This window comes from Fukomys damarensis, unplaced genomic scaffold (genome assembly GCF_012274545.1).
Source record: "Fukomys damarensis isolate Sample0158 unplaced genomic scaffold, DMR_v1.0_HiC HiC_scaffold_5, whole genome shotgun sequence".
Taxonomy (NCBI): domain Eukaryota; kingdom Metazoa; phylum Chordata; class Mammalia; order Rodentia; family Bathyergidae; genus Fukomys; species Fukomys damarensis.
The window spans coordinates 64,249,146-64,275,762 of NW_022900917.1; the positions used below are offsets into that span (position 1 = coordinate 64,249,146).

General features: G+C 45.6%; 2 protein-coding genes across 2 annotated transcripts in view; one reads left to right on the forward strand and one right to left on the reverse strand.

Annotated features, from left to right (window-relative positions):
* Cacna1c (calcium voltage-gated channel subunit alpha1 C) overlaps window positions 1-26,617 on the reverse strand; it is a 712,468-nt gene that overhangs the window by 236,130 nt on the left and 449,721 nt on the right. The window contains exon 4 of the mRNA XM_019208417.1: window positions 2,347-2,486. Within this exon, the coding sequence (XP_019063962.1) occupies window positions 2,347-2,486 (140 nt within the window). The remainder of the gene's footprint in view (window positions 1-2,346; window positions 2,487-26,617) is intronic.
* Window positions 5,444-10,958, forward strand: LOC104866524 (thymocyte nuclear protein 1-like). Its single transcript, XM_033759670.1, is given in 4 exon segments — window positions 5,444-5,449; window positions 6,368-7,070; window positions 9,645-9,723; window positions 10,817-10,958. Coding segments are annotated over 4 exon segments (930 nt in total).

The window sequence follows — 26,617 nt, forward strand, 5'->3', positions numbered from 1 at the left end:
AAGCCTGCCTTCTTCCAGGGCAAGTCAGACTCCCTTTCTGATTTGTAGGAGGCCAGAAAAAAAACATCTTCTAGGTAGCTATGGAGTGTGGTCAAGGAAAGCAGGCATTTCCCAAGGAACACAGGAAAGCACAGGGATATCATTCAGTGTTGCAAAGTGGACAGAAAAAAGAGGCCCTGTTGGAGACAGATGGTGAGCTACACCGTTTGGTGATGGGGGACTATTTCTCTTGTTATAAGGGATGATCTGAGATTTAGACTGAATGGAGAAGCCCTAAGTCTTACTCAGAAGAGAAACTAGAGGCTACAGGTGGTCATATGTAAGATCAAGAGAACCAAACCCCAAAGTTGTCTCTGGGACAGTGCCATATCTGGCTGCCTCCCTATTATGGCCTAAACCTCAGGGAGAAGCTGGCTGTCCCATAAACAGTCTTCCCCCTGTGGGAAGAACAACAGACTAAGGGATGCAGTGAGGGACAAAGAAGCTGTAGATGAGCATGTGTGGGCCAGTGAGGCACAGCCTCCTTGAGACGGAGCGGGGAGGCTCAGCCCTACCTCCCAGTACCCCTGTTCAAGGGCTGCCATTTTTCTTGTCTCAACTTCCCATGAGTGGGGCAGAGCACAAGGAATCAAATCCAACTCCTTCCATAAACATGAGTAGAAAATGTAATGTCTCTGCATAAACAAAATGCATCTTGCAAATTGCCTCATCTCTCCACACGCCCCAAAGCATCGGCTCTCATTTCTCAGGCTCTAGTTTATGCATGCACTGCAGGCCCCCGGGGGACTGAGGCCTTGAGGAAGAGGCCGAGTCTAAAAAGGACTTAGGGACGTTTGGAACTACCCACTCTCAGGACCGCTACTGTGGTTCACTGAGTTCTTCAAAGCATTTGTTTAGCCACTCAGTATTTATTCTGTCATGAACAGAAGTGGTAAAACTTATCATGCCCTTGTACCTCCCAACCCTGAGTCCTTTGTAGCCAGATCTTCAGCTAACTAATAACCAGTAACGTTAGTGCTCTTTGGGCCACCCAAACATCCCTGATACCCATGTGGCCAAAGTATGTCACTTATTAGCCAGGCAACATAAGAACAAAACAGGACAACCCCCAACACAACCCAAACAATCCTTATGACCTTCCAGATGACCACAGGCAAGGAAATAACTTGTGAACAATCTTAATTTGCTCTTGTATTATTTCCTACAGGAAAGAGCAGGCATTCCCCCAAGGTAATGAGCACCGAGTGCCCTGGCGAAGTTCACAGTGGCCTGGGTCTCCACTGAGATGGTACAGAAGGTTTCACCAAATAGGTTCCTGGGACAAGAGCCTCCAACATCCTACCCTTGACACTGAAGCCTACCTGGACAAGGGAGAATGAGTGTAGGGGGGCTACTGGGCTCCAGGTGACACCAGGTTAGCTCAGAGGAGGCGTCCTTTCTTGAAGTGGGAGCTGCTGTAAAGGTGACCCCTTTCTACAAAACACACGAGTTGTTGGAACTTCATCCATTCCATCTTAATAACTTATATTATGCATATGTAAAGCCTGTTAGGTACAAACATTTTGTGGAGAATCTTTTCATTCAGTCACCAATTTCTTGATAAGGACATCACCACTTCAAAATTTTATTTAATATTCTCTACACTGCGTTTTAAAGCTTCTACTGATGTCCTACACTAACATGAAGCGGTGTTTGGGGGATGGTCTCTCCGGTCTGGGTTTAGTTATCCATCACCTTGGCCTTTCAGAGTCTTCTCAGCCAGCTGTGCTGAGCAGTCTGGTTTCTTGGGGTTACAGTATAAGACCAAAGCATAAAACCACTGCGGAAGTGAGAAAGGGGGAGGGGAATATGCATAGAAATCCTGTGCACCTGCCTTACCCTGTGCCCACGGACTGCACGCTCCCAAGCAAGTTGACTGATCTGATCAGTATATGGCAGGGCAATTGGCCAGGAGCTTGCTGGGTCAGGTGTGGCTAGAGAGGGGATAAAAGTGCTTAAATAGAAGAATCACCTCAGTGACATGCAGGACTTGGGTTCCACTAAGAACACTCAGATTGAAGTGTGTGTGCACGTCTCTATATGTATATATGTGTGTGTGATGTGTGCACACGGATGTGTGTTTGCATGTTCCAGTGCACAAGGGAGCAGTGGTAAGAACCATCTTAGGTAACAGCTCCTCTCTCTCTGGAGAAAATCTGAATTCAAAGTGATTTTTAACAAATCCTTTCACTGTGCCTGAAGGCAAGTATAGCTATAACAAAATAAAAAAAGAGATATGAATACAGAAGGAAAAAAAAAAGTATGTATAGGTAATATGAGGGACAGGAGAAAAACAGCAATACTTACCCTACAACCACAATGATAAAATCTAGTAAGTTCCAACCATTGCGGAGGTAAGCATTGGGGTGAAAAAGAAGTCCATAGGCGATAACTTTTAAAAATGCTTCCACAGTAAAAATTATGAGAAAGAGATATTCCACTCGTTCCTAGGAAACAAAAATAGGAAAGAAAGAAAAACAAATTGTTAGGTTAGGGATTTGGAAAATTCTGAATTAGCAGATCTCACAAGGATAGTCATGCACCCCATAACAACAACTTTTCCACCATTAGAGCTCAGTCTACTAGGATATATATATATATATGTGTGTGTGTGTGTGTGTGTATGTGTGCACGTGCATGTGTGTATCTCCACATATATATAATGTCTTTTCAAAGACATATGTATACAAATATATGCATGTGTATGTCATCAAAGGTCACCTGTTAAAATATTAGGGAGGTGAAATTATTCACATTTTTAAGGAAAAGCCTCATTTAACTAGTTAACATTTTATTGCACCTTCTTAGAAAAGAATTCATAATGTCTCGATCTACTGGGAATCAATGTAAAGACAGAGAAGACGTGGAGAAAGTGGGTGAAGCAGGAAAATTGTAGAAAGTGGGTGAAGCAGGAAAATTGTGCCAGAATTCAGCAGCCACTAACCCCAGACCTGGTTCTGGGAAGGGCACTAGCTGAGTTCTCTGAAATAACAGAGTAAAGCCACAACCGCGAAGAAATCAAGACATTGAAGAACTCTTCATAGCACCCAAAACAGGCAACCTGCTCACACACAGGCCTAGACAACTGAAATCTCTTTCCTGAGAAAATAAAACTCTCTCCAAAGACACAGGCCAGTTCAGCAGAGAAAACCAGTAGTCTGAGGATGGGGCCAGCACTGGGCAGGCTTAGATGAGAAAGCCAGTTCTTTTCTCCCACTGCTAAGAGAAAGGCTTTGTGTTTAAGGATGCAGCGCTGTCCCTGGGAGGCCAAGACAGACTCTTTGCTCAATTAGAGCAAGCCGACTCCCCATGCTGATTCACCGCTTCCCTCCCCACTAATTGCTTTCCTCTCCTACCCCTAGTGCACAGCCTTAATGGCCTAACCAGGGAAGGCTGCCTGCTCCTCTTCATGCTCCACTGATGCCCTCTGCAGGGGCTTCAGCTGTCTCCCCGGGGAGCCCCAGAACACCCATCTGCACTGCATTCAGGTGCAGGTACTCCAAAGCATGGCAGGCTCCTCACACCCCTAGAAGGCACTCAGTGCAGAACCCTTCAACCCTCCAATCCTCCTCCCCCAGTCCACCCTCATCTCAGAGAGGGAAGAGAGAAGTCCCACCTCCTCCTGCCCAGCTTGCTGGGAGTGTGCCCCAGCCCGGGGTATTGGGAGCCCAACAGGGTGGTTCTGCAGGACGGGCACCCTGTGCCCCACCCCTGGATGTGCAGTGAGTACTGGCCTCACTGTGCCCAGCTCCAGCTGAAGCAGTTTGAGGAAAAAACTGCAGAATTATGGGCTGTACCAAGAACTCCTGCAGTGTGCATTACAGACAATTCCAGGTGTGTGAGAGGCACCTGGACATTTAAGAACCACTGGCACACATATTTAATAAAGGCCCAGATCTAATCAGCATCTCAGAGATAGACACATCCTTTACTTCCTACCCATTTTAGTAACATAAAATTGGTTTGGGGTTGTGGCTGCTTTGGGACTGTGACTTAGGAAAAGTCCACACTGTGGGGGGCATCAACTTTTTCAAATTAGGCAATGTAGGTTTAGAATGTATCAGGACAGTGATAAAAAGGAAGGCATGTTACAAAAGGCCTGATGTAACCCGAGGACCTCACGGAAGGAGGAACTGTTCAACACTCAGTCCCAGGCCCCTCACACCACCCCCATGACACTTCAGAAATTTCATATTTAGCACCAAATAACGGGTACCCGTATGTACCCCCAGAAACCAAACACAAGTTGGTTGCCACTAGGTGCCAGATGCTTTCATGCATTCACGTGCTTTTTTACACTTTTCTTCACTTGCCCATGTATGCCTGCATCCATCCATTTATCCATCCATCTGTCCATCCATCCTCTCAAACATCCATGACTAAAGTTGTAAAAGCAGGTACAGTGTCAGAACCCGAACCTGGAGTTCCCTCTGGGCTGTCTAGACAATGAACTTTCTGGAGACAGATACTAATCTCAAAATCTCTTCTTCCCTTATAGGGAGAACAGCCACGTCTCAAAGGCTCTGAGGACCCTGTATGCTGGGAAGCTGGCATTCCCAGGCAGCCTCTCATAAGCAGTTGGCATCCCCAATCCAGACTGCCTGGCACCAAGCAGTCTGTTTATTTCCTCATCCACAAGATCACTTTCCCTTGCTTAATTTGCCTATAAAAAATGAGGGCCATGGGGACAGTAGAATCTCCCTTGGGATGCAGACTCTTGGGCTTAGCAGTATCCTGGACTTGACACACCACTTTGTGGGATGGAGGACTGGGGAACTTGTGACTTTTCTTATTGAGCTTTGGCTTATATAACTTTTCCCAGTAAAGCTTATTCCTTACTCCATGCCACATGATATGTGTTCCAAACACTGGCACATAACACAGAGATGCAGAAGGACCTCCTTAAAGACCACCTTAGCCACACATTCAATCACTCACAGACATTCTTGCATGTGCTGGGTGCTGGAGCTTTGGGAAAAGGGCTCAGAAAAGGATCCCCAAGATCTCCTAGTACATGAGTGGTGACGGGAAGGGTGCAAAGGGTCAGATGATTCCAGTACAATGGGTGAGTGGTATTCAGGAGATAAGCATGGTTGGCTAAGAAAGGCTTTTAGAGTAAGGGCATTTGATTGAATCTCAGAGGAGAAAGAATTTTCCAGGACAGGAGGTTAGGGGATGGCAGAATTTGGGCACAGGCCAGGCATCCAGGTGGAGGGAGAACTGATGAGACAGTGAAGCCACATATTTGCTTTGGCTGGAGCAAAGGGCATTGAGGGAACAGGCCGGGGGGGGGGGGGGACAGGCTCAAGATCGCCAGAGGCTCTGTGGTCACCTGGAGGCTTGGGTTCCATTCCAAGGAGACTGGGAAAGACTGCACTAGAGGTACGCTGGCTGGAGAATGAGGATGGCGGTGAGAAGTGACCTGGAGTGATGTCGCAGAGGCACGAGCCAAGGTAGTGGCAGTGGGACTGGGACTGGTGAGACACAGGTGGATTTGAAAGACAATAAGTATCTACTTTGGTCTCTCCTTGCACATGGCGCTGAGGGAACAGGCAATGGGAGAGAAGAGGCACACTTCCTGACCTTCCTTGGGGTTTCTAGTTTGTGTGACCATGTGGATGGTGATGACTCGTGCTGAAGAGGGACCTTTAGCAAGAGGGGATTGGGAAGAAGATGGACACAGCAGTAATGGGACCTGCTGAATCGGAGATACTCCAATACTGGCCACGAGATGCCAGAGTCAGGGCTCAGGGCAGTTTGGGTGATAGGGCAAGGCCAAATGAGAATGCCCTGGGAAAGCATGCTGACTAAGGAGAAGAGCTGAGCCTGGCTCCCACCCAGCAAAGAACAACTGCTACCCAGCTGCAACTGAATGGCCAGCCCACCGGCAACCTCATCCTGGAGAAAGTCCCTCCACAGCAAGAGAATTTATCTGCAGGTAGAAGTTACAGGACCTGGTTTGAAATCATGGAGTCTGGGTGATAAAAGGAATCTCACAGGTTTTCTAATTACCCTGCTCACCTGAAAACTAGGATACGATAAGATACTGAGGCCAAAGAGACACATGATAAGAACAGGAAACTAGACCTCCTGACCTTCAGTCCAAAGTTCCCTTCAGCCTGTCTTGCCTCCTGGGTAGAGAGATACCTCTTTCACTGGCCCCTGTTGATTCCCAAACACCTGGCAGGGTTTAGACTGTCCACATTAAGTTGCTAAGGGATCTGACATAGAGCTCCTGTGGTCCAGGAGTCAGTAAGAAGGCATGTGGACAAGAATTTAGAGAAGGAGAACCCCATGGGATGCACCAGGAGCACAGTGACTGGACAAGAGGGCGCTATCAGGAAAACACACCAAAACTGAGAATTCAGATGAGACATCAGCTCAAATGGAGACTTCAGACTCAAAAAAATGTGGGAAGACTGTAACAAACTATTGATGGAGGAAGTTGGAGCCAGAGGGCTGGCTAGAGAAAGGTACAGATGTGAAGTTCGGCACTGAGGATCTCACGGCACAGCTCAAGCAGATAGCATGCTGGGATCGTGTTCAAGACTACCAGGCTTGGAACTCCCTTAGAGCAGTGGAGCTGGAGGGTGAAGCCCTCTTCTATCACAGTAACTGCAAAGAGCCAGGCATCACAGCACTTATGAAGACTGTGAAAGAGGCTTACACAGATCACACACAATTTGAGAAAAACAATCCCCACTGTGACCCATTCAGCAAAGAGGTCAACCCCAAACAGTTCGTGATGGATGTACAGTTTGTTCAGATAATGAAGCATTTAATCTCCCTGGTTGAACTTAAAACCTATCACCAAGCTCACAAAGCTACTGGTGGTCCCTTAAAACACATGGCGCTCTTCACTCGCCAGAGATTCTCAATTCAGCTCCTTACCCAAGAAATATTTAATTTTATTTTAAGCCTAGAAGAAAAAGAACCAAGGCAACTGAAGCTCTACTGGTGGAATGGACAAGACATTACTCCAAAGAAGGCAAGCTTTCATAAAGTAGAAGAAGTCATGGAAAGGCTTGCTTGTAATGTCACCTGGGACTATGTACATGGGTGGTTTTGTGTACCTTTTCCGATGCAAGATATAATTTAAAAAAAATTCAGAGAAGGGGCAGCTGCCTATCATTGACAAGTCTGGACCCAGCCACCAGGCACCTTGTGACTGCTGGAGTATGCTGACTGAATGTTGCAAAGGGGAGGGTCACTTACTCTTACTCATTCTGTAAGAGCATGGGAGCTCTTACAGAATTACCTAAAAAGTTAAAAAAAAAGGACAATTCAAACAGTGTGGTCAATTCTGTCACAGCATGAATTGTACTGCTATAGAACATCCAAGGTTGAATGAGCATAGGGCAGAGAGCAGCAAGTTCAGACTGGTATTGCCAGCGTCATGCCGCTAGTCCTGTGAACCCATAGTCCTTTACAGCCCTCCTTGACTTGAGTGTCTGTCTTCTAGGTATTTATAATGCAGTTGGAAAGGTAGCACATGTACCCATTGGAAGGCTGACAGGAAACTAAGACAGTCAAGCTCATCAGGTACGTAGACAGCATCATAATTCCAAAGTCTCTCCACTCAACTCTGATAAATATTTCAAACAAGTGCTGGATGTCCTCCTGAGTTCCAAGCAGTCAGAGAGCTCATTGGGAAGGCACCCAACGATCAGCAGTCTATGATCGTGGGAATGGAGAAACTGTGGAATCCAAACTAGAAGGGACTAAAATTCTGTGTTAAGGCTGGGAATGGTAGAGGAGATGTTAAAAACTGAAGAAAGAAAGCAAATCTTACAGACTCTGCACTGCAAATTGGCCAGAGTGGATTTCCCAGGGCATCTGGAGGACCCCACTCCTCTGATAATGGGGGATCCCCACCTGCCTGGCAGATTGGCTTCTCTCTTCTTCCTAACACTTTCTCTTCCAACACAATACTATTTTTCTCCATTTTCTTGCTTCATATTGTCATCTTTTTCTATTTTTCTTTCCACTCATCTTGCTCATTTATTAGCTCCACCAGTTGCATCTGTGGGCCCCTGACTGCATCCATGTTTGAAATATTTATCAGAGTTGAGTGAAGAGAGAGCCATAGTTTTTGGGAATTATGATGTCTCCTTAGTACCTGAGGAGCTCAACTGTTTTAGTTTCCTATGAACCTTCTCATGTATACATGTGCTACCCTTCCTACTGCATTATAAACAGCTAGAGGACAGACATTCAACAATGTTTTAGTAGGAATAATCATTGATCTTGTTTCTAGTACCACCTGGTTGTGTGTCTTTGGGCAAGTCTCTTGACTTCTCTAGGCCTATTTCCTCATATAAAATAGGACTTTAAAAACATATACAGTGCTGCAGAAAGCCCCAGGCTACCCTGAGAGCAGGTACAGGTAGGGGGAAGGCTGAGTGTGGAACTCTGCCATTCCACCTCCTCCTGAACTAGGGCGGCACCGTATTAATCCTGTGGACTGAGTTGTTTAGGGGTCCTGACCAAGTGTACTAGAGTCCAGGGAACCAATATTTTGAGATGTGGACAGAACATATAGCTCCCTATTACTGACTGATAAGGAAGACGTTTGTTAACTTCAAGTACTGGGTTCAGCATAAGATTACTGCTTTTGTGATTCTGTATTGTAACTTGGAATACCACTTCTAAAGTGCTGGATGACTTTCAAAATCACTCCAAAATCCTATGGTAAGTGAGGATGCTGATCCTTGGTTGGTATGAAGATCTGGCTAAGGCACCTCTAGATTCCAGGACATAGAATGGATCCAGCTAACAGCTCTTCTTCATTTCCTTGCCTTGTCATTCCAAGGATCACCATACGTACAAATAGCTATTACAATAAAAATAGCCATTTTTGACTTGATTATTAATATTTGGGCTTTAGGAGGAACGCAAACTCCTTGTGATCAGAAGCCATGCCAGTGTATATCTCCTAGGACATGTGCAATTACAGAGGGAATAAAATGTCTATTTGCGTGTGCATAGTTCTGCAGCATGGGTCACAAACTGTGAGATGCTCACCTTCCTGTGTGGAACACTACATAACTTAGATCTCCTGTGTAGCAGAACTTAGCTGTAAGAATTTCTACTGAAGGGTCCTGTGTGTACTTACCTCCTTTAATTTATATAAGTGTATTTATCAAAGCTGCTAAGAATTCCACACCAAACAGAATTGATGAGCAGCTCAGTTATACAGTTTCCTCTCAGTACAAGATACAAAGACAATGAACACAGTAATACTTCATGCAGCACTATGTAGCCATAACTTAAGTACCATTCAACCTGACATCAAAATACAGTCTCCCGTCTGTTCTCCAGCCAAGAAGCGGTAACACCTCTGCTCTTCACCCCCCAGTTCTTCTGTCATGCATTCATTCCATGCGTCACTAATACTTCCTGAGACTCTGCTTTGCCCAAGTCACCTTCCCACACCGGGCTCTGAGACACTGACAGACCTAGAGAATGTTTAAAGCTGGGACAGAAGGGTACACATTCCCCCTCCTTGTTGTACAGAAGAGATGGAGTGTCCAAGGCCCACATGTAGCCCCAGGGATGAGAACTGGGGTTCCTTGACAGTGGATGTGGTGTTTCTTCTCCTACAGGGTGGCTGTCCCTCTTTGTGGCCACTGTGCATAGCAGCAGCCACTGGGGAGAAAAGGGGCCACCCCCAAGATGTGGTGGGTGAGTGGGCAGCAGGAATCCCACACTAAAGTCTTTATTCCACCTTGGTCTCCACTAGTGTCTGAAATTCAGGGAAGAAGAAAGAAGAAAGAAGAAAGAAGAAAGAAGAAGAGGAAGAGGAAGAGGAAGCTATTTTTCACTCCACAAAGCAATGGATAAACAAAATGTAGAACACATGCATGACAGGATGCCTTGCAGCCTTAAAAAAGGACTGAAATGCTCATACATGGCACATCATGGAAGAGGCATATTAAGTGAAAGCCAGTCATAAAAGAACAAATATGCGTTCCACTTGCGTGAAGTACCTAGACTTGACAAGCAGAGAGTAGATTAGGGGCTGTCAGCACCAGTGGCTGGGAAGAGGGAGGAATGGGGAACTCCTGCTTAATAAGCACAGAGTTTTCGTTTGGGGCTATGGAAAACTTTGGAAATAGTGGTGATGGGTGCATAACATTGCAACTGTAATGAATGTTACTGAATAGCATACTTAGAATGTAGAATGGCACATTTTATTTTATTCATTTTACCATAATGAAAAAGAAGCATTCTTTGGTATTTTAAAGGTCTTCTCAATGCTTTACAGTTCTCCATTAAAATTCGTGGGGTCAGGTTTGAACCTATATTAGATGTATAACAGGGTGGATGCTTAGAAAGCTGAAAGCACTGTCTTCGGTGGTGGGACCCTGGGAAGATGCTGGGATCCCAACAGGGAAGAAGCAGGCTGGGCAGGGAGGTGGGTAATGTCAAAGACTTCGCCATAGAAACCTTGTTAAACAAGCGGGTGCCTGATGGTTCAGATGGTCCAGACAGATTCTACGCGGGATAAAGGGCCAGAACAATCACATAATGGCCTAAGATCAAGGCAGCTTTGCAAAAAATGATTTACCTACTTATTGAGCACAGTAGCAACTGCAGTTGGGTGAGTTGAGACGGTGCTAGTTTCACTGGTTTGTCAGTAGCTCAGTACACACACACACATACAACCACCCATCCACCCACCCATAGAGATCCATTTCTTTGTGCTTGCTCATGATGCTGAATCGAAGTGACTTCTTCACTTACCAATTTCCTGCACTTAAGTCTTTTTCCCTAGAGACCAGCTTGGCCTCAGCTGCCCCCGCTCCCAGGCACAGGTGCTCACTGCGTGGGCAGCCCAGACATCGGCGTATTGCTCTGCTGATTCCCTTGGGACTTTGCAGTTCCCTGCCCTGGCCCAGATACTCAACCTGTGCTGAACTTCCCCGGGCAGCTCCTGAGATGACAGGCCACTGCGCACTGTGGGGCCACATCCAATCTTGTGCAAACCCCTAAAAGGGCAGGTGTGGCAATTTTCTTCCTCTGTTTCGATTTGAAAATCAACATTTGCCACATTGCTGCTTGCATCACCTTCTTGGAGGGGAAAGAAAGCCTGAATGTCAGAGAAGACAGTCTCTTCTTTCTCCACTTGGCCTTCTCCATCCCAGCCCCCTTGTTCTCATGTGAGGCTGCCCTCCTATAATCAAGCATCTCTGTCTGTCAGAGAATGGCCACAGCTCTTTCCTCTCCAAGGTAAAAAAAAAAAAGAAATCTGTTTTCTTTGGGAGTAATGGAGTGGAGAGGGTGACAGATATTACCGATCATGGCTGAATTACTAGAAATGTTTTCTTTGGGAGTAATGGAGTGGAGAGGGTGACAGATATTACCGATCATGGCTGAATTACTCCTGGGGACCATGGGCATTTCCTTAGTGACCTGTGGGCTAGTAAGTAATTTTCCAATTGGAGGAAGGGTGATACAGTGGTGGCTTTAAACTTTCTACTACTTTCCTGCTTTCTTTTCAGCAGCTAGACCAACACCGGGTTCCAGGAAACAGGAGCATCTTTCTACCTCATCCCATGGCCCACTCATTCTGGCCCCACCATTGGTTGTTCAGGTATTAAGGCAGCTTCCTGGCTGGACATCTAGGTGGCTTTATTATTCAAAATTATTTGACCAAGCCCTTGCAGGGCAGAAGCAGGTGTATTTGTCGCTTTTGGTTAGGAGGTATTTTTTTTTTATTGTTTTTATTTTTTATTTTTCATTGAGTTTATTGGTACTTTTTAGGGATACAGTACAGTTACATTCATCATTGGGATCTTGTACCTTTACACAACAGGTCTTGGTTCTCATTTTTTCCCCATACCCCTGCCCTCCCTTCACCCCCTCCACCCCTCTCTATTTACAAAAACTTTATTTCCATTTTATCATTTTTTCATAATTTTTCTTTTCCCTTATTTCCTTTCCCCTACTCTTTCCACATGAGAGTTTTTTTTTTTTTTTTTTTTTTTTTTGGTACTGGGGATTGAACTCAGGTCTTTGCGCTTGTAATACAGGTGGCAGAACCACCGAGCTAAAACCCTGGCCCTTAAGAGGTATTTTTAATGAAAGGCAAAATGTTACAGAAAAGGGGTTCTGGAGTCATACACCTTGGACTGAACTTTTCCTGTGACAGGCTCTGTCATCTTTCTCAATTTTGGTTTCTTCCCCAGTGGAGTGGGAATAATTACACTTAACCTTGAGTGATTTTGAAAATTAGAAACCACACAGCATTGTGACTCCGATGGCAGCACTGTCACTGCTGTGGGCCTCACACCTGCCCCTGCCATAGCACATCTGTGTAGAGTGGGCATAGTGTCTCTGCCTTGTGCCTCTGTTACCCTCCCCAGAGGTCCTGATTCTGGTGCCCCCCATTGCCTTCTTTTGAGCCTCTTCATTTTGACAAATCCTAGAGACTTGAGGTTCCTCATTGGCTTTCTGCTGTCAAAGCCATTTTTTTTCCAGGACCATAATAGCCTTTATTATGGGGAGGGTCTGCTGGGCTGTCTCTGAACAAAGGAGAGAAAGCAATATGGCTGAGACATGGAGCGCTTCTTACAGGCCTGGGGTTGGGCTCATAGGAGCTGGGGTGGGATTGAGTGATGTAGTGAAAGCCATTTTTTTAAAAAAGCAATACCAAAAACTTGTCTGAATTCTATTTTCTGGGTTCCATGTGTTTCAAACATTCATGTTCACCTCCCTCCTTGGCCCTAGGATCTATAGGAATAGGTTCCAGTGACCAAGAGACCCAAGGCCCACGGCTACACACATTGTCTCCATGTCTTTGGGAACTGGCCAATCCAACATCTGCTGACATGATTTATTTCAGCTTTGGTGAGCGAAAGTGAAGGAGAAGTGTCAGTATTATTAGAAGCAAAATTTCCACGGATTTGGGTGGCTTCGCAACTATGTGTGATCACCACAGTGACAACTCACTGGGTAGAACTTGACAGTTTACAAGGTCCTTCTCTCAATCACGTTCATGTTGTGTCTCATGGCCCCCCATGAAGAAGGAAGGGCCAATATTTTTTCCCTCATTTTCCTACTCTTCCTTCCCCTCCTTTTTCCTCCTCCTCTCACCACTACCACCACTACTTCAGTAACACTGTTATTATCACTATTACTACCACAACTGCCACCACCACCACCACCCCTGTTACAGTTTAGATCTAAAATGTCCCCCAAAGTCTCATATGCTCAGAGATTAGGGTTTTGGGAGGTGATTGGATTGTGGAGCACTACACTCACCAGTGGTGAGTTCATAGCTGATGATGCTCCTAGGATGCAGGACCTCAATGGAGGAAGTTGGTCACTGAGGGCATGGCTTTGGATATCATTCTCTCTCTCCCTCTTCTTTTTTTCCTCTCTGCTTCCTGGCTGCCATAGGCTGACAGCTTTGCCCCACCGTGCCCATCCTCCATGAGCTTCCTGCCTTAGAGCCAGATGACCATGAACTGAACCCTCTGAAGCAGTGAGTCAAATAAACTCCTTTTTTAAGTTGTGAGTGTTGGTTACTCTGTGCCAGTGAAGGGAAAGTGAGTAATACAATGCCATCATCTGCATTGTAGCTGTCATTAACAACAGTTTAAACTTGGATATTTTAGATCTAATACTAATAGCTTCTATCTATGATAAATACAAACGATTATCTCCCTTATATACCTGAGAAAACTGATCAAAGAAGTGAGGGAATCTACCATAAAGCCATTCAACTAGTGAGCAGTAGAGCTAAGATTCTACATTTAATTATTTCTCCAATTTTTGTGGTTGTAGAGAAAACTGGACTTCAACTCTCCTTTGAATCAGTAGGTACACTGGGACTTGGTTCGGGCTACACTGAATGTCTTATTCTTGTGTAATCCAGAAAGATAAGCAAGCCTTTGACACTCAGATCACACCTGGCCTGGGACTCTGAATTTCCATGGATGGAAGTCTGGACATGTGGCTGCTATGTGGACCTTCCCCTGCTGGCCAAACCTGGCCACCAGTCTGTGTGGAGCACCGCTGGCTACAAACCAGTCTAGTCTGATCAGAGGAGACTATCTTGTTGACCATGAGGACTACACATTGAGGGTATGAATAACATGCTGAACGTAGCAAAGAGGAAAGGTGGAAAGACCTGGGGTCTGAGTATCTTGTTGAACTAGTGAATTACTTGACATCAATGCCACCCTAAATTGGGGCTTCCTCTATGTGAGACACAATGTCTTTATTGTTGAAACCATTTTGAGTCCAGTTTTCTAGCCCTTGCACTGGAAGGTGCCCTTGTTGATGGACGCTATTTGCTATTTCCATACACCACTGCTCCCTCTGCCTCTTTATCCCACAGCTACTCGGGCTTCTACCTTTATCAGCCATTTAAGCACATTAAAACTAGCTCAGTTTCACCCAGTCAGAAAAGCACAAGCTCATAAACACGGAAGACAAATGCTCCTCTATCTCCCTGTCAGCTTGCAGCCCAGGCATGAGATGCTTATTTCAGATTATGGTCTCAGACTAGATCTGGGAAAATCAGGCCGAATTTCCATTGAAGTGTAGCCCATGCAGCTCAGTGTGCAGCCTCACATGACAGTCTGGGGATGAAGAGCCACAGTGTATGGCTGCAAGAGACAGAAACTCATTTACAGTTCTTGAAGAGGCTGGGTGTCAGGGGAAAGAGTGCCCCCCAACATCTTAGTATCAGACACATGGAGATGATGCAGACCTGGTGTTTTCTCTGGTGTAGGGTTTTCTTACCTTTAAAGGATGAAGGCGTGTCTGAGCAAGGGACTTTGTTCTTACTCTTACTCATATGTGGAGGCTAAGAAAATTGGTCTCATAGGAGAAAAGATAAGAATGGGATCAGATAACAGGTACCAAAGAGCTGAGGAATCAGTTCTGGTGCTCTGCTGCAGAGCAGGGTGATTATCCTCTACAACATCCTAAAGTACATCTCAAAAAAGGAAGAAGAGTCTAAAGGTTCCTGACACGCAGAAATGATATACATTTGAGGAGGTAGACATACTCATTACCCTGACCCTGATTTGATCTTTGCATTGATTTGATGAATACACTAAATACATGTATTAAATTATTGTACTGCCCCCATAAATATGTAAAGATATGTGTCAATTAAAAAGCCCTAAAGAGTACAAGATGCTGCCCTGCCCTCCAACAAGGACAGGACAGATGTGCATTATACAGAGAAACTGCAACTCAGGGTCACATGTGAGTCGAAGGGTTTGGAGAAAGGCTACTGCTAGGGGTTGGGGTGAAGGATGCTGAAAGGATGTGATAACAGGCTGAGCTGGGACCTGGTGGGGAGATCTCTAAATGGGAAATAAGGCTTCCTAGTGTTTTAGATATTTTTCCCTTTTTGTATAGTAATGGTAACTTGTATAGAACTTTAGCAAGTAAAAAAGACCCCAGTGAATATTGTTTAAATTTATTATGTAAAATTTGTCACATCCCTAGGATGATAATGCCCCGGTATTATCATCCCTGTTTTACAGATGAGGAAACTGAGGCAATATGCCCAAGAGCCCTGGTAGCAGCTGTAGGCCAAGTCCTTGGGACTTCATGGCCAATCTTCTGCCACTGTTTAGGTGTGCTGATATCTAGCGAGGCCCCAGCCTCTCGCAGGCACAAGCTCATTGAAGAAGTGAGATACACTCCAATTACCCAGAGCACAAGAAGAATATCACCCCAGGAGGGTCCTCCCAACCCTGTCTGTCAGGTGACACGGTTGCCAGAGTAACACTCTACAGCATGAAGGTGGGCCACCATGCAATGGAGAACACAGTGGCTCACCCAGAGCACGAGAAGAATATCACCCCAGGAGGGTCCTCCCAACCCTGTCTGTCAGGTGACACGGTTGCCAGAGTTTAACTACTGGAGCCAGCACATCTTCTCAAGGGTAGATCAGAAGAAGCTGTACAGATGCAAACTCGTTTTTTTTTTTTTTAACAACATATGTAAGTAAGTGTTACTACCATGTCCTTTCTGTAATTCCATTCTGTAGCCTTGGCAAGTCCTCCCCCTTCTTTGTGACTCTCTGTCCTCATCCATAAAATCAAGGCCCCAGACCTGAGGCGCTTCCAGTTTCTGTGTAGTTCTGCTGTCCATGCCAGAGGCCTGCTGGACCCCAGAGCCCAGTCTTCTGAGTGAAACACCAGGAAGGAACGGTAACATCAGGAGAGCAAAGGAAATCCGTGCAGAGACTGGGGATAAATGAGTTTCCCAAGGGCAAACAAGATGGCGGTGACACCTAGAGTGGGGTTCACACCTGTCTGCTCTGGCCCCACTTGGATGTTGGCTTCTGCCACCAGTCTCTAAAGTGTTATCAGACTCTGGGTGAAGGTGGAGAGTCAGACTCCTGGGACAGAAGAAACTGAACCCCTGAACATTTGAGTCACTTTCTTCAAAGCAGCTGGAGTACGTCCACTGGGCTGCCATCAGGATGGCTGGGAACTCCTCTCCTTCCCCCGGCATTAAAGGTCACCTGGCCTCGCAGTGGGTAAAAGGAGCCAACGATGCAGAGAGGACGCACAGAAGCACTCTGTGCTCTGCAAGAGCCTTCCTCGCTTCCCGTTCTGTTGACGGTGGATTCTATCCTTGGCAACTGCTCCTGGACTCTGCTGACCACAGGCCACCTCCAAGGGCTAAGTAACTTCCCTCCACATCAGGGACGGCTCTTTGGCCTGAGCTTTCCTTGGAAACTGGCTGATGCCTTTACTGAAGGCAGGTCAAATTTAAAAAGCGTTTCCTGTGAGCTGTAAACAATAATAATTTTGGACTTTTGTGAGTGTCTCCCTTCCCCTGCAAAAAAAAGGGGGCCTGTTCTCCTTGCTGATCAGTTCAATTATAATGACATAAAGCAGAGGGCAGTAAAAATTTGGGACATGCCCTAAAAAGGGGAGTTTGGTAAAAGTGATTCATGGTCTTTCCTTTGAGTACCTCAGAAGGGGAGGTGGAGACTTGAGTAGTGTTTTCCAGATGAAGATGAATTTTGTGGTAGATGATGAGGGGATGAGAATCTTGGGATCTGGAATGCCGGGGGTCCCGTGCCCATGCCCTCATGTTCACCCTGACATTCACTAAGCCCCGAATTGGAGACTCTGCTGCAGAGCAGTGCAGTGGCCACTGGAGATCCTGACCTGCCTGCAGACTCCTTCATCAACATCATATGGGTAAGTGGAGTCACTGGGCCTTGCTTCACTGGCTTCAAAAAGACTGAACTCCTGGCTTCTGGTTCTTGCTGCATGCCAGGACCTGGGATTTACATGATTATCTTGACCTCCAGAGGCTGAGCTCTGTCATTATTTTCATCTTACAGGACTGGAACCACGGTCTGCCTTTCTGTTATTCTGACTCTAAGAACAAAGCAACCCATCTGCATCACTGGATTCCATATTGCCCACTATCACCTTTTCTCCTTCTAGAAACATAGCAAAGCCAATGAACACACTTATCAGTAAAGCCATCATCCTGGAAGTCGGAAATCTGGGATCTAGTTTTAGTCTCATGATTACTGCACTGCTGACCTGGGATAGGAGACCTGGCCTCTATGACCCTCATTTTTCACATCCACCAAATACAGAGGCTGAATTACATCAGTGGATCCTAAATTGGGGTTCTTTGTCAACTACCTAGAAATGACCTGAACACTGATTTAAAAAAAAAAAAAAAAACAGCCTGCTGGGTGCTGACTGCCCTCTGGAGGAGACCTGGTGACATGGATTTGTATCAAGCTCCCCAGTTTGAAGAGCATCTGGGCTTGGGACTGCAGATCTAAATGATATCCCCAGTTCCTTTTACCTACCGGATTCTCTGATTCTCAAACCTATCTCCTGGCCCATGGGCACCTCCCCAAAGAAGGGCCAACCATGGATGAAAGGTGGTGTGATTTGACTGGATTAAGAGACTCCACAGGGGCGCTTGTGTCAGGGGGTGCCACATTCATGAGTGGACTAACCACTGCTGTTCACAGCTGAATGGGCCGTGAGGAGGTGGGGCCCACCCGGAGCTGTACCACTGGGGCGTGCCGCTGGCGGGGGTATCTCTTGCCCACGCTCTCCCTTTGTGTTCTGCTTCCTCTATGCCATGATCTGAGCAGCTTTGCTCCCCTATGCCCTTCCGCCATGTTGTTTCTGTCTTGGACCCAGCCAACCTTGAACTAGAGCTTCTGAATCTATAAGGACAATATATTTCTCTTTCTTTAAATTGTGGGTGTCAGTTATTTTGTCCCAGCAATAGGAAAGCTGGCCAGTACAGAGGAAATGGGGCGGCGGAAGCTTTGTTGAAGCTGTGCGCAGAGGAGTAATGTGTGGGATGCAGAGTCAGTGCTGGGCATGTGTCCAGGTGGGAAGTCCAGGAACAGAGGGGAAGCTAGCGAGGGCAGGGCTGTCAGCCCTGTTTGAGGCCATCCATCTGACAAGCTGACTGGTTCTGTGGGCCCAGTATTGTGCTGAGGGATATGGAAACCACATGTGAAGAATAGTGCATACTTCTGTGGGATGGAACTTATATGTCCAGATAGCTCCAATAGCCAGCAAGTAGCAACTGAAGAACTGAGACCAGAGATGTACAAATTTAAAGGGCAAAAAGAGGAAAATCCTGTTTAATGAGCACCTACTATGTGCCAGCACAGGTCTTGTGCCTGCTTGGCCCCACAGGCAGGTAGCGAAAGGTGTTTCAGGTTGGGCAAACAAATCCAAGGCAAGGGTGAGGGTGAAGTGATCCATAGCTTCCTGAAAATAGATCAAGGTACTAGTTCAAAAACTGTGTTGGATCTGGAATTGAGGCATCTGGATTGTTTTGCAATCAACTACAGACCTTGGGCAAGATATTTAGTGTCTTTGGCTCCCAGTTAGAAATAATAGTTGTCCTGCTAACTCATGGGATGAAATATTAACACTGTAGATGTATGAAAAGTTAAGATCACCATTTGTTATTGTCTAAATGTTGGTGTCCCCACAGATCCATGAATTGAAAATCTAACTCTCCAAGGTAAGGGTCCTAGGAGATGGGGGCTTTGGGAGGCAACTGAATCACGGGAGGGGAGTCCTCCTGATGGAATTAGTGCTCCTATAAAAGAGACCCCAGGGAGCTCACCCTTTCCACCATACAAGGTTACAGCAAAAAGTCAGCCTTCCAGAAAGCAGACCCTCATCAGACCTGAAGTCTGCCAGCACCTTGATCTTGGTCTTCCCAGCCTCCAAAGCTCCGAGGAATATATTTCTGTTGCTTACAAGCCATCTGGTCTCTTGGTTCACGGAATACTGGGAGGTATTTGGGAGGGAGCCCAGGGCCTGGGATCCATCAAATAGCTCCCAGAACCTCTTGCAAATTTTTGAACCTAACACACAAAGTCACCTCCTGGACAGCCAGAAACAGAGAGCCATTCATCATGTGCACACGCACTGCTTACAGGCGATGGAGTGTTTTCATGGGCACGGGTGGATTTTCTTAACCCTAACCCTATTAGGGAAGAGAGTGCATTATCTTCTCCATGTGGAAGAGGAGGGACCAAGAGAAGACACACTGTGTCTGAAGAAAAGGGCTAGACCTGAATTTTCTAATTCCAAGCCTAGTCCTCCAATCAGACTGGTTTGCACTTGCTGAATAAACACTGGGCCCCAGCTTCATTGCTGGCCCCGGAGGGCACAGACTCTCTTCCAGCCAGTTTCTTACAGAATCCATCCTGTACTGAATGGAACCGTGACTCCCTTTCCCAAATTCATATCCTTCCTAGAACCTCAAAATGTGGCCTTATTTGGAAATAGGGTTACTGGCAGGTATTATAGGTTACCATGAGTTCTTGTTGGAGTAGGTGGGCCCCTAATCCAGTACCCTTACAAGAAGGGGAAACAGACACACAAAAGAAGACATGTGACAGAGGTAGAGGTCTGAGTGGATGACGGAGCTAAATGTAAAGCACACAACAGATTCTCCCATAGAGAACAGTCCTGCCCACAACTTGCTTTCAGACTCCTGGCCTCAGGGACTGTGAAAGAACACTGTATTGTTTCGTGGCTCTTTGCTATGGCATCCCCAGGAAAGCAAAACAAGGGCACTGTCTAGGACACTCCCAGCCCCTCTCTACAGAGTCAGCTTGAGAAGGGAGCACACAAGATAAACATCACCACTGTCAGCTTCCTCATCTCCCCTGCAAAGTCACCAGCATGAGCAGTGAGCATCTTTCATTTTAACAAACTTTCAGGACTTTAACAATATGCCCAGACACTCAAGGGCACATCCTGTTGGACTGCAAGTTCAGTGGGACTCCAGTGTGAGAGCACTGAGAAACAGGCAGCATAGAGATACATAACTAGCTCCTTGGGCTGGGGGTTGCTGCAGTGTTTGCCCCTTTTAGGGAGAGGCGAAGCTCCCCTTTGCACAAGCTCCATTGTTTTACTACCCCACATAACCCTGGCCTCTGGCCTCTTTCACCATCAACCCAATGCCTTCAAAGTGCTACATGTTGTGGGGAACACAGAGACAGGGAAGACAGGATCTTTGCCACCAGGGTGGTAGCAGTCTCAGCAGAACCAAACACCACTTGAACAAAATGTAGCCATTGCCACTGCTGGATGAATCAGGTATGAGACCTTCCAGGAAAAGGCCGTGTAGAAAATGAGCACTGTGAGGGAGAGAAGTTCATATAGCACATCCGCATTAGAATGAGGTAAGTGTGTGTGTATAGGAAGAGATGGTATAGAAGCTGGAAAAATGGTGGGGTTGTATCATGGAGAGCTTAAATGTCTGTAGAAAGAATTTGGGCTTTATTTGGCAGGCATCATGGGACCAATAATGCATAAGTCAATCTGGTGAAAGTACTTTTATGGCAGAATTAAAACAGGTTTTCAATTTACAAGCAAGATAGCTTTTCCTTTGAAAGTGTTTCTCAGCTTGAATTCTCTGAAGTGATGGGGCCAGGTGCTCCATCTGAAAGGAATTGCTTATGTTGCATAAACATTCCAAAGTGGACATTACTTTGTTTTTTCAAATATGCATCACAAAATGCTAGCCATCCTCAGCCAAATCAGGCTTCTACCTCCACTGAGGAGCCTTCCTGATTTGGACAGGTCTATGGCCAGCCATCTCTCTTTTCTGGGACTCTTCAATTTTAGTAATCTAGTGAGGCCCAGATTCTTGACAAGATTCCAAGGATTAGTAAAATACAAAATAACTGTTAGGGAAAGGCATAAGGTTGTTGTGGACTTTTTGTTCTGCCAAGAAGAAATATTACAAATAATAATGAGCATTTATTATTCCTTTCATTTCATAAAAGGGAGGAACAACACTCTCAGGATGAAGGGGAGTTTGCTAACCCTATTCCACCCGCACCTCCATCACTTGCACATACACACTGCACTCTTTCTGCTGTTCTCATCTAGCTGCAGACTGATAAGCCTTTGCTGCAGAGTGGCACAGGTCACTGACTGGTACAATCTAGCTTATTACATACTTCTGTGTCCCTCCTATCAACAAGTATTTTGCCTGGAGCCCAATTCAACCACCCAATTGTAGAGGATGGCAAAAATAGCCACCATATCTTGCAGCTGATCCAGAAGCAGTGTCGGTTTCCTCTTCTATGGAATCAGAGCCAATTGTGTCACTTGTCTGACCAATAGAATACTGCAGAAGTAACACTGTGTAGTATCTAAGCCCAGGACTCTAGAAACTCTGCAGCTTCTCCCTCACACAGGGAACCTTCTTCCCCTACACAAACAGGTCCAATGTAGCCTGCTAGAGAAGGAGGGACTGACCATGTGGAACAAGGACTAGATCATGCCAGCCCTGCAAACAGACTCATTAGCCATCCATTGGCTGACTGCAGATACTTGAGAGACCCAGCTTCGACCAGCTGTACCCTTTTGGATCCAGAAGAACCACCCAGCTGAACACAACACAAATGACTAAGCTGCAGAAATATGAGCTAAATGAATGGCTATTGTTTCAACCACTATGTATCAGGGCACTTTGTTAGGCAACACAAACTAGCAAATACACCACCTTTCCAACCATGATTGCATGGACTGGCTATACTTACTCACTGCTTTTCAAATACAAGTTGGGCTTTCCTTTATTTAAGAATATACCTAAATTATCCTTGCCCTGTCCCAAGCCTGTAATATCTGCTTCTTCTATTCTTGACTTTAGGTGTTCTTAAAGGCTCAGTGTTTCCTGTCTGTGCCATTCCTTTGGCTCTTAATCACATAAACCATTTTGTGGCATCTCATGCTTGCGGTTGTGATTTGTTTCTGGAAATATTAATTTTTCTTAGTGTCTTAGTCACGTTTGCATTGTTGAGACACAGCATTAAACATTCACAACTTAAAGGGAGAGAGGTCTATTTTGTGTCACAGTTGTAGAAGTTCCAGTCCATGCTTGGCTGGCTTCAGGACAGAGAGCATGCATAGTGTGAGGGCTAAACAAAGGAAAACTGCCTAAGTCATGACATTCTGTAAACAGAAAGTCATGGAAAGAGCCAGGAAGGGAGATATACCCTTCTAGGTCACACTCAGAGTGACCTCCCTCTTTCAGTCAGACCCCACCTCCTAACAGCAAGTCGGCTAAAAGCTAAGTCAGGTATAATCCAATTACATTCCTAAAGTCTCACCTATGAGCAAATAAAGCTTTGGAGGGACATCCAGGTATAAACCACAACACATAAGTTTGTTACATTCTGCCTTCTTGATTAGACTGGCAGTCCTACACAGACGGGGAAAGGCTGTTCTTATATTTGGACTCCACAACTTTCAACCCTGTATTTTGCATAGAGTTGATACATTTTTGGCGCACTGATTAATGAAAGTTGGAAATCCAGTGGGTATATGAAAGCAGCCTTGCTGGGTCATTTTTCACAAATGGATCTCCAGCTCAGCTCTGAGCTGGATCCTACTTCCTTAGGCTTATCCATGGGCTCCTGCTGATTTCTCAGCCCATGGAGGCATTTAAAAACATGGGGAATGATCTCTGCCCCCTTGCACAATACCACAGAGGATCAGAGAAGCCCCCTCAACCAAAGAACTCCTCTTGCCAAATCATTACTGGATTTCTCAAGTCTCCTGGGGCCTTCTTGAACATCTTGGAAAGTTTCTCTTCTCATTTCTGTGACCTTTCATTTGTCCCAGGCACTGAATTAGATAATCCAGGCTTCCTATGTCTTTCAAGTGAACTACAAAGCTTTGAGGTGAACACAGATTAAAAAGCTTAGGAATGCAAATGAGGAGAGGCTGGCAAAAAGGTAAGTACATGTTAAGAAAGAGTGCTAGAGAGTGGTATTGGAAGGTTAAATTGCAAAATTAAGGCCATGATTTCTTGCTCTCATGGTATAATCCCCAGGTTTGCTTTTCTTAAGAGGCTAATAAGAAGTCAGCCACACTGATTACTGTCCACATCCCTCCTTCAGATCCTACCTGCCAGGGCTGCATTCTGACCCCCATGCAGTTTACTCTTGTTTCTCTCCTTAAAATCTTGGTCTTTTTTTTTTTTTTTTGACCAAGGACTGAACTCAGGACCTTGCACTTTTGAGGCAGGCAGCAGCACCACTGAGCTAAATCCCTGGCCCTAATCTTGGTCATTTTATTTTCTAATAGCAAAGATAATAAATTTCATGTTAGAAATTTATGAAAACTCTGAGTTTTTATAAAAAAGGGAGGAAATAAAAATGAGCAATACTGTACTTTCTTGAAGTTAACTGTGGAAATCATCTTGGTGTGTTCGACTAATCTATTTCCTTTGTGTGTATTTCTCCAAAATTGTGATCACACTGCTCATATTAACAATAGGTTTTAAACATCTTCTGCATCATTCAGTTATATCTACACTATCACTTTCAGTATCCTTAGAGCGTTTGAGTAGCATGGGTAGAGGTACTGCACTTTATTTAACCAGTTCGCTGCCTTACTGCTGAGGTTTCCGCCCCATTGCAGGACTTGAGGCACTCCTTCTAAGGGGGTGCAGAGTTCATGGCCAGAAGTTGCTTCGGCAGCCAGTTACCAGGTGAGTTGGTGGGACCTTCATCCTGCTGAGGGTGCAGTGGAGGGCCACCTGCCTGCAACGCTGCTCAAGAGGCCTGGACCTTTACAACGTTAAGACCCACCCCTTGCTGGCCCTCATCAGTTTCATGCCTATTTCTCTGCTGCTTCTTCCTCCTTGAGGAAATGAGGAAAATGAGGCTTTCCTCATTTCCTTGTCCCCTCCCTTAGGACGGCAATGCCCAAACACACCTTGACACTCCACACTGCCATCACAAGAGGGAGGCAGGCAGATTGCCTGGCGTTCTGGAATGTCCCAGAGAAAGAGGTTTCTGTGTTGTGATGCTCTGGGGCCCTACTCTCAGCAAAGCCCTCAAAACTTGCCCCAGCACAGGTCAGCACAGTTCCATGCCCAGCCTGTTTGCAAAGCATTGCACTGCTGTGCAACCCTGAGATACCATTAGCTGATATTTTTATCCAAGACATTAAACATCCAAAAAATAAATGAATCTGTCTCATATTAAGTGCAAATGACCACATCATCGTGTGTACATTTTGGATAACCTCTGATTTCTCTCTCCTTCACCATCTCTCCCCCCATTTCTTCTTTACTTTTCCTCTCCCCTCTGCCCTTGTAGCTTGCCTTCTCTTTTTTCTTACCCATCCTATCTGTTCCCTTCTTTTGCTATCTCACTTTTTCCTTTCTCCATGGAAGGATGGGCAGGGTGCCCATTTGGTGTGCATGGCACACATAGGAGCTTAACTACTTGAGGTATTTCTTGTAATGTCTTAAAATTTGAACAGATCCAGTAAAAAGGAAAAACCCAGAGCTGTGAGCGTGACCCTGAGATACTAACACCACCATTAATGGAACATGTAATGTTGCTACCTAGGAACTGAGGGAAAGTTTTCTAACAAATATGGAAGCACATAATGAGCATGGACCACTGAAGGAATGCTGATATCTTAATGTAGTGCTGCCTGAGAGAAGGGGAGATGGGGAGAGTATGTGAACTTGAGCTTGTCCACATACTCACCAAATCACTGTGAGCCCACAGGTGCAATAATGGCTCACACAGCACCCTCCACCTTGCCTTTGATGTTACTGGAATGGTCTGACATGGACAGGGGAGTTTTAGCTCCTCAGCTAACACTCTCAGTGCTTGTGTCAGTCAACTTTCTGTCACTATCATGAAATATCTGGGATAATCAATTTATAAAGAGAAGGCTCACAGTTTTGAAGGTCCCAGGCTATGGCTGACTCCATTGCTTTGTGTCTCTACTGGAGGTGGGTGGCTGGGATGCAAAAGAAGAGCCTGGAGCCCATATCTCCTTTGAAAGCTCACCCCTAATGATGGGAAGACCTTCTATTAGGCCCTACTCCTAAAGGTCCTGTCCTCTATTCCATAACACCACTCTGGGGGCCAAACCTTCAACACATAGCCTTTGGGCGATATTCAATATCCAAAATATATCACCGTTAAGTGGGGAGATTAACCTCCTTAAAGATCATCTTTATTTTTCATTATTATTCCTACTTCTCTGGTGGGTAAATCCTAAGGTAGACAAGGTGCAGTATCTGAGAAAAGTCCTTTACCCGTTGGGAGTATAATAACTACCATGCTACCACTATCATGACCACTACCACTGCCTCTTCCTTCAGCCCTTTTGTTACATGCATTCTGTATTCCAATCAGTGTTCCAAAGACTTTCACGAAGTATCTCATCTAATCCTCACAATGGCATTATGAGAGTGAGTACTTTTCCTTAGCCTACAGGTGAGGGAATGGAGGCACTGAAAGATCAAGCTGATTTGCTGAAACCATGCAGCTTGTAAGTGCTATGGCAAGTGTTTGCACTTTAGCAGTCTGAGCCCAGAGTCCCATGACCCAATCTTTCTTAGCCTTAATTTCTTTATCTATAAAATGATGAAAATAAAGTCTGAGTCATGTCATTGTGATTACATTGGCATCTGTCCCAAAGTGTAGTTTCACTTTGGGGCAAAAAGGACCTTATGTAAAATCATCATGGGATCACATAATGTTAGGGTTGGAAAGGGGCTCACACGTCATCTAGCACAGTTTCCCACTTGGTTCAAGATTAGATTAGAGTCATGAGATTGAAGTAGAGTCATGGGATTAGATTAGAGTCGTGGGAATGAAGACAAGTGACCTGTTCTGATTTCAGATGGGGGAAACCACATCAGAAAGTAACAGCAGAGCTGCCCTACCCATATCTCCTGAACTTTACCTGCTGCTCATCCCATTATACCAGTGTGCTGCCTCCTTCTCACTGACTCCAGGGCAAGGGCTGCCAGGAACTGGCTTTAGTTGCAGGGCCACAGTATGACTTCAGAATCCTTCTCAGTATAGCATTCTAGGCAGCTACTACTGACACTACCCATCAGTGCTGACTTAGAAGTTGATGCTCTTTCACTCTTCCTGCTGGATACACCGGCTGGCCATATAATCTGTTATTCAAGCAAGGGCCTTTTTGAGAGTGAAAGGGGGCATATTAATAATTACTTGGGGACGCTAGTGTAAACTGATTATCTCACGTAAACAGGAAAATATGGTCACCCCAATGATACATCAGTG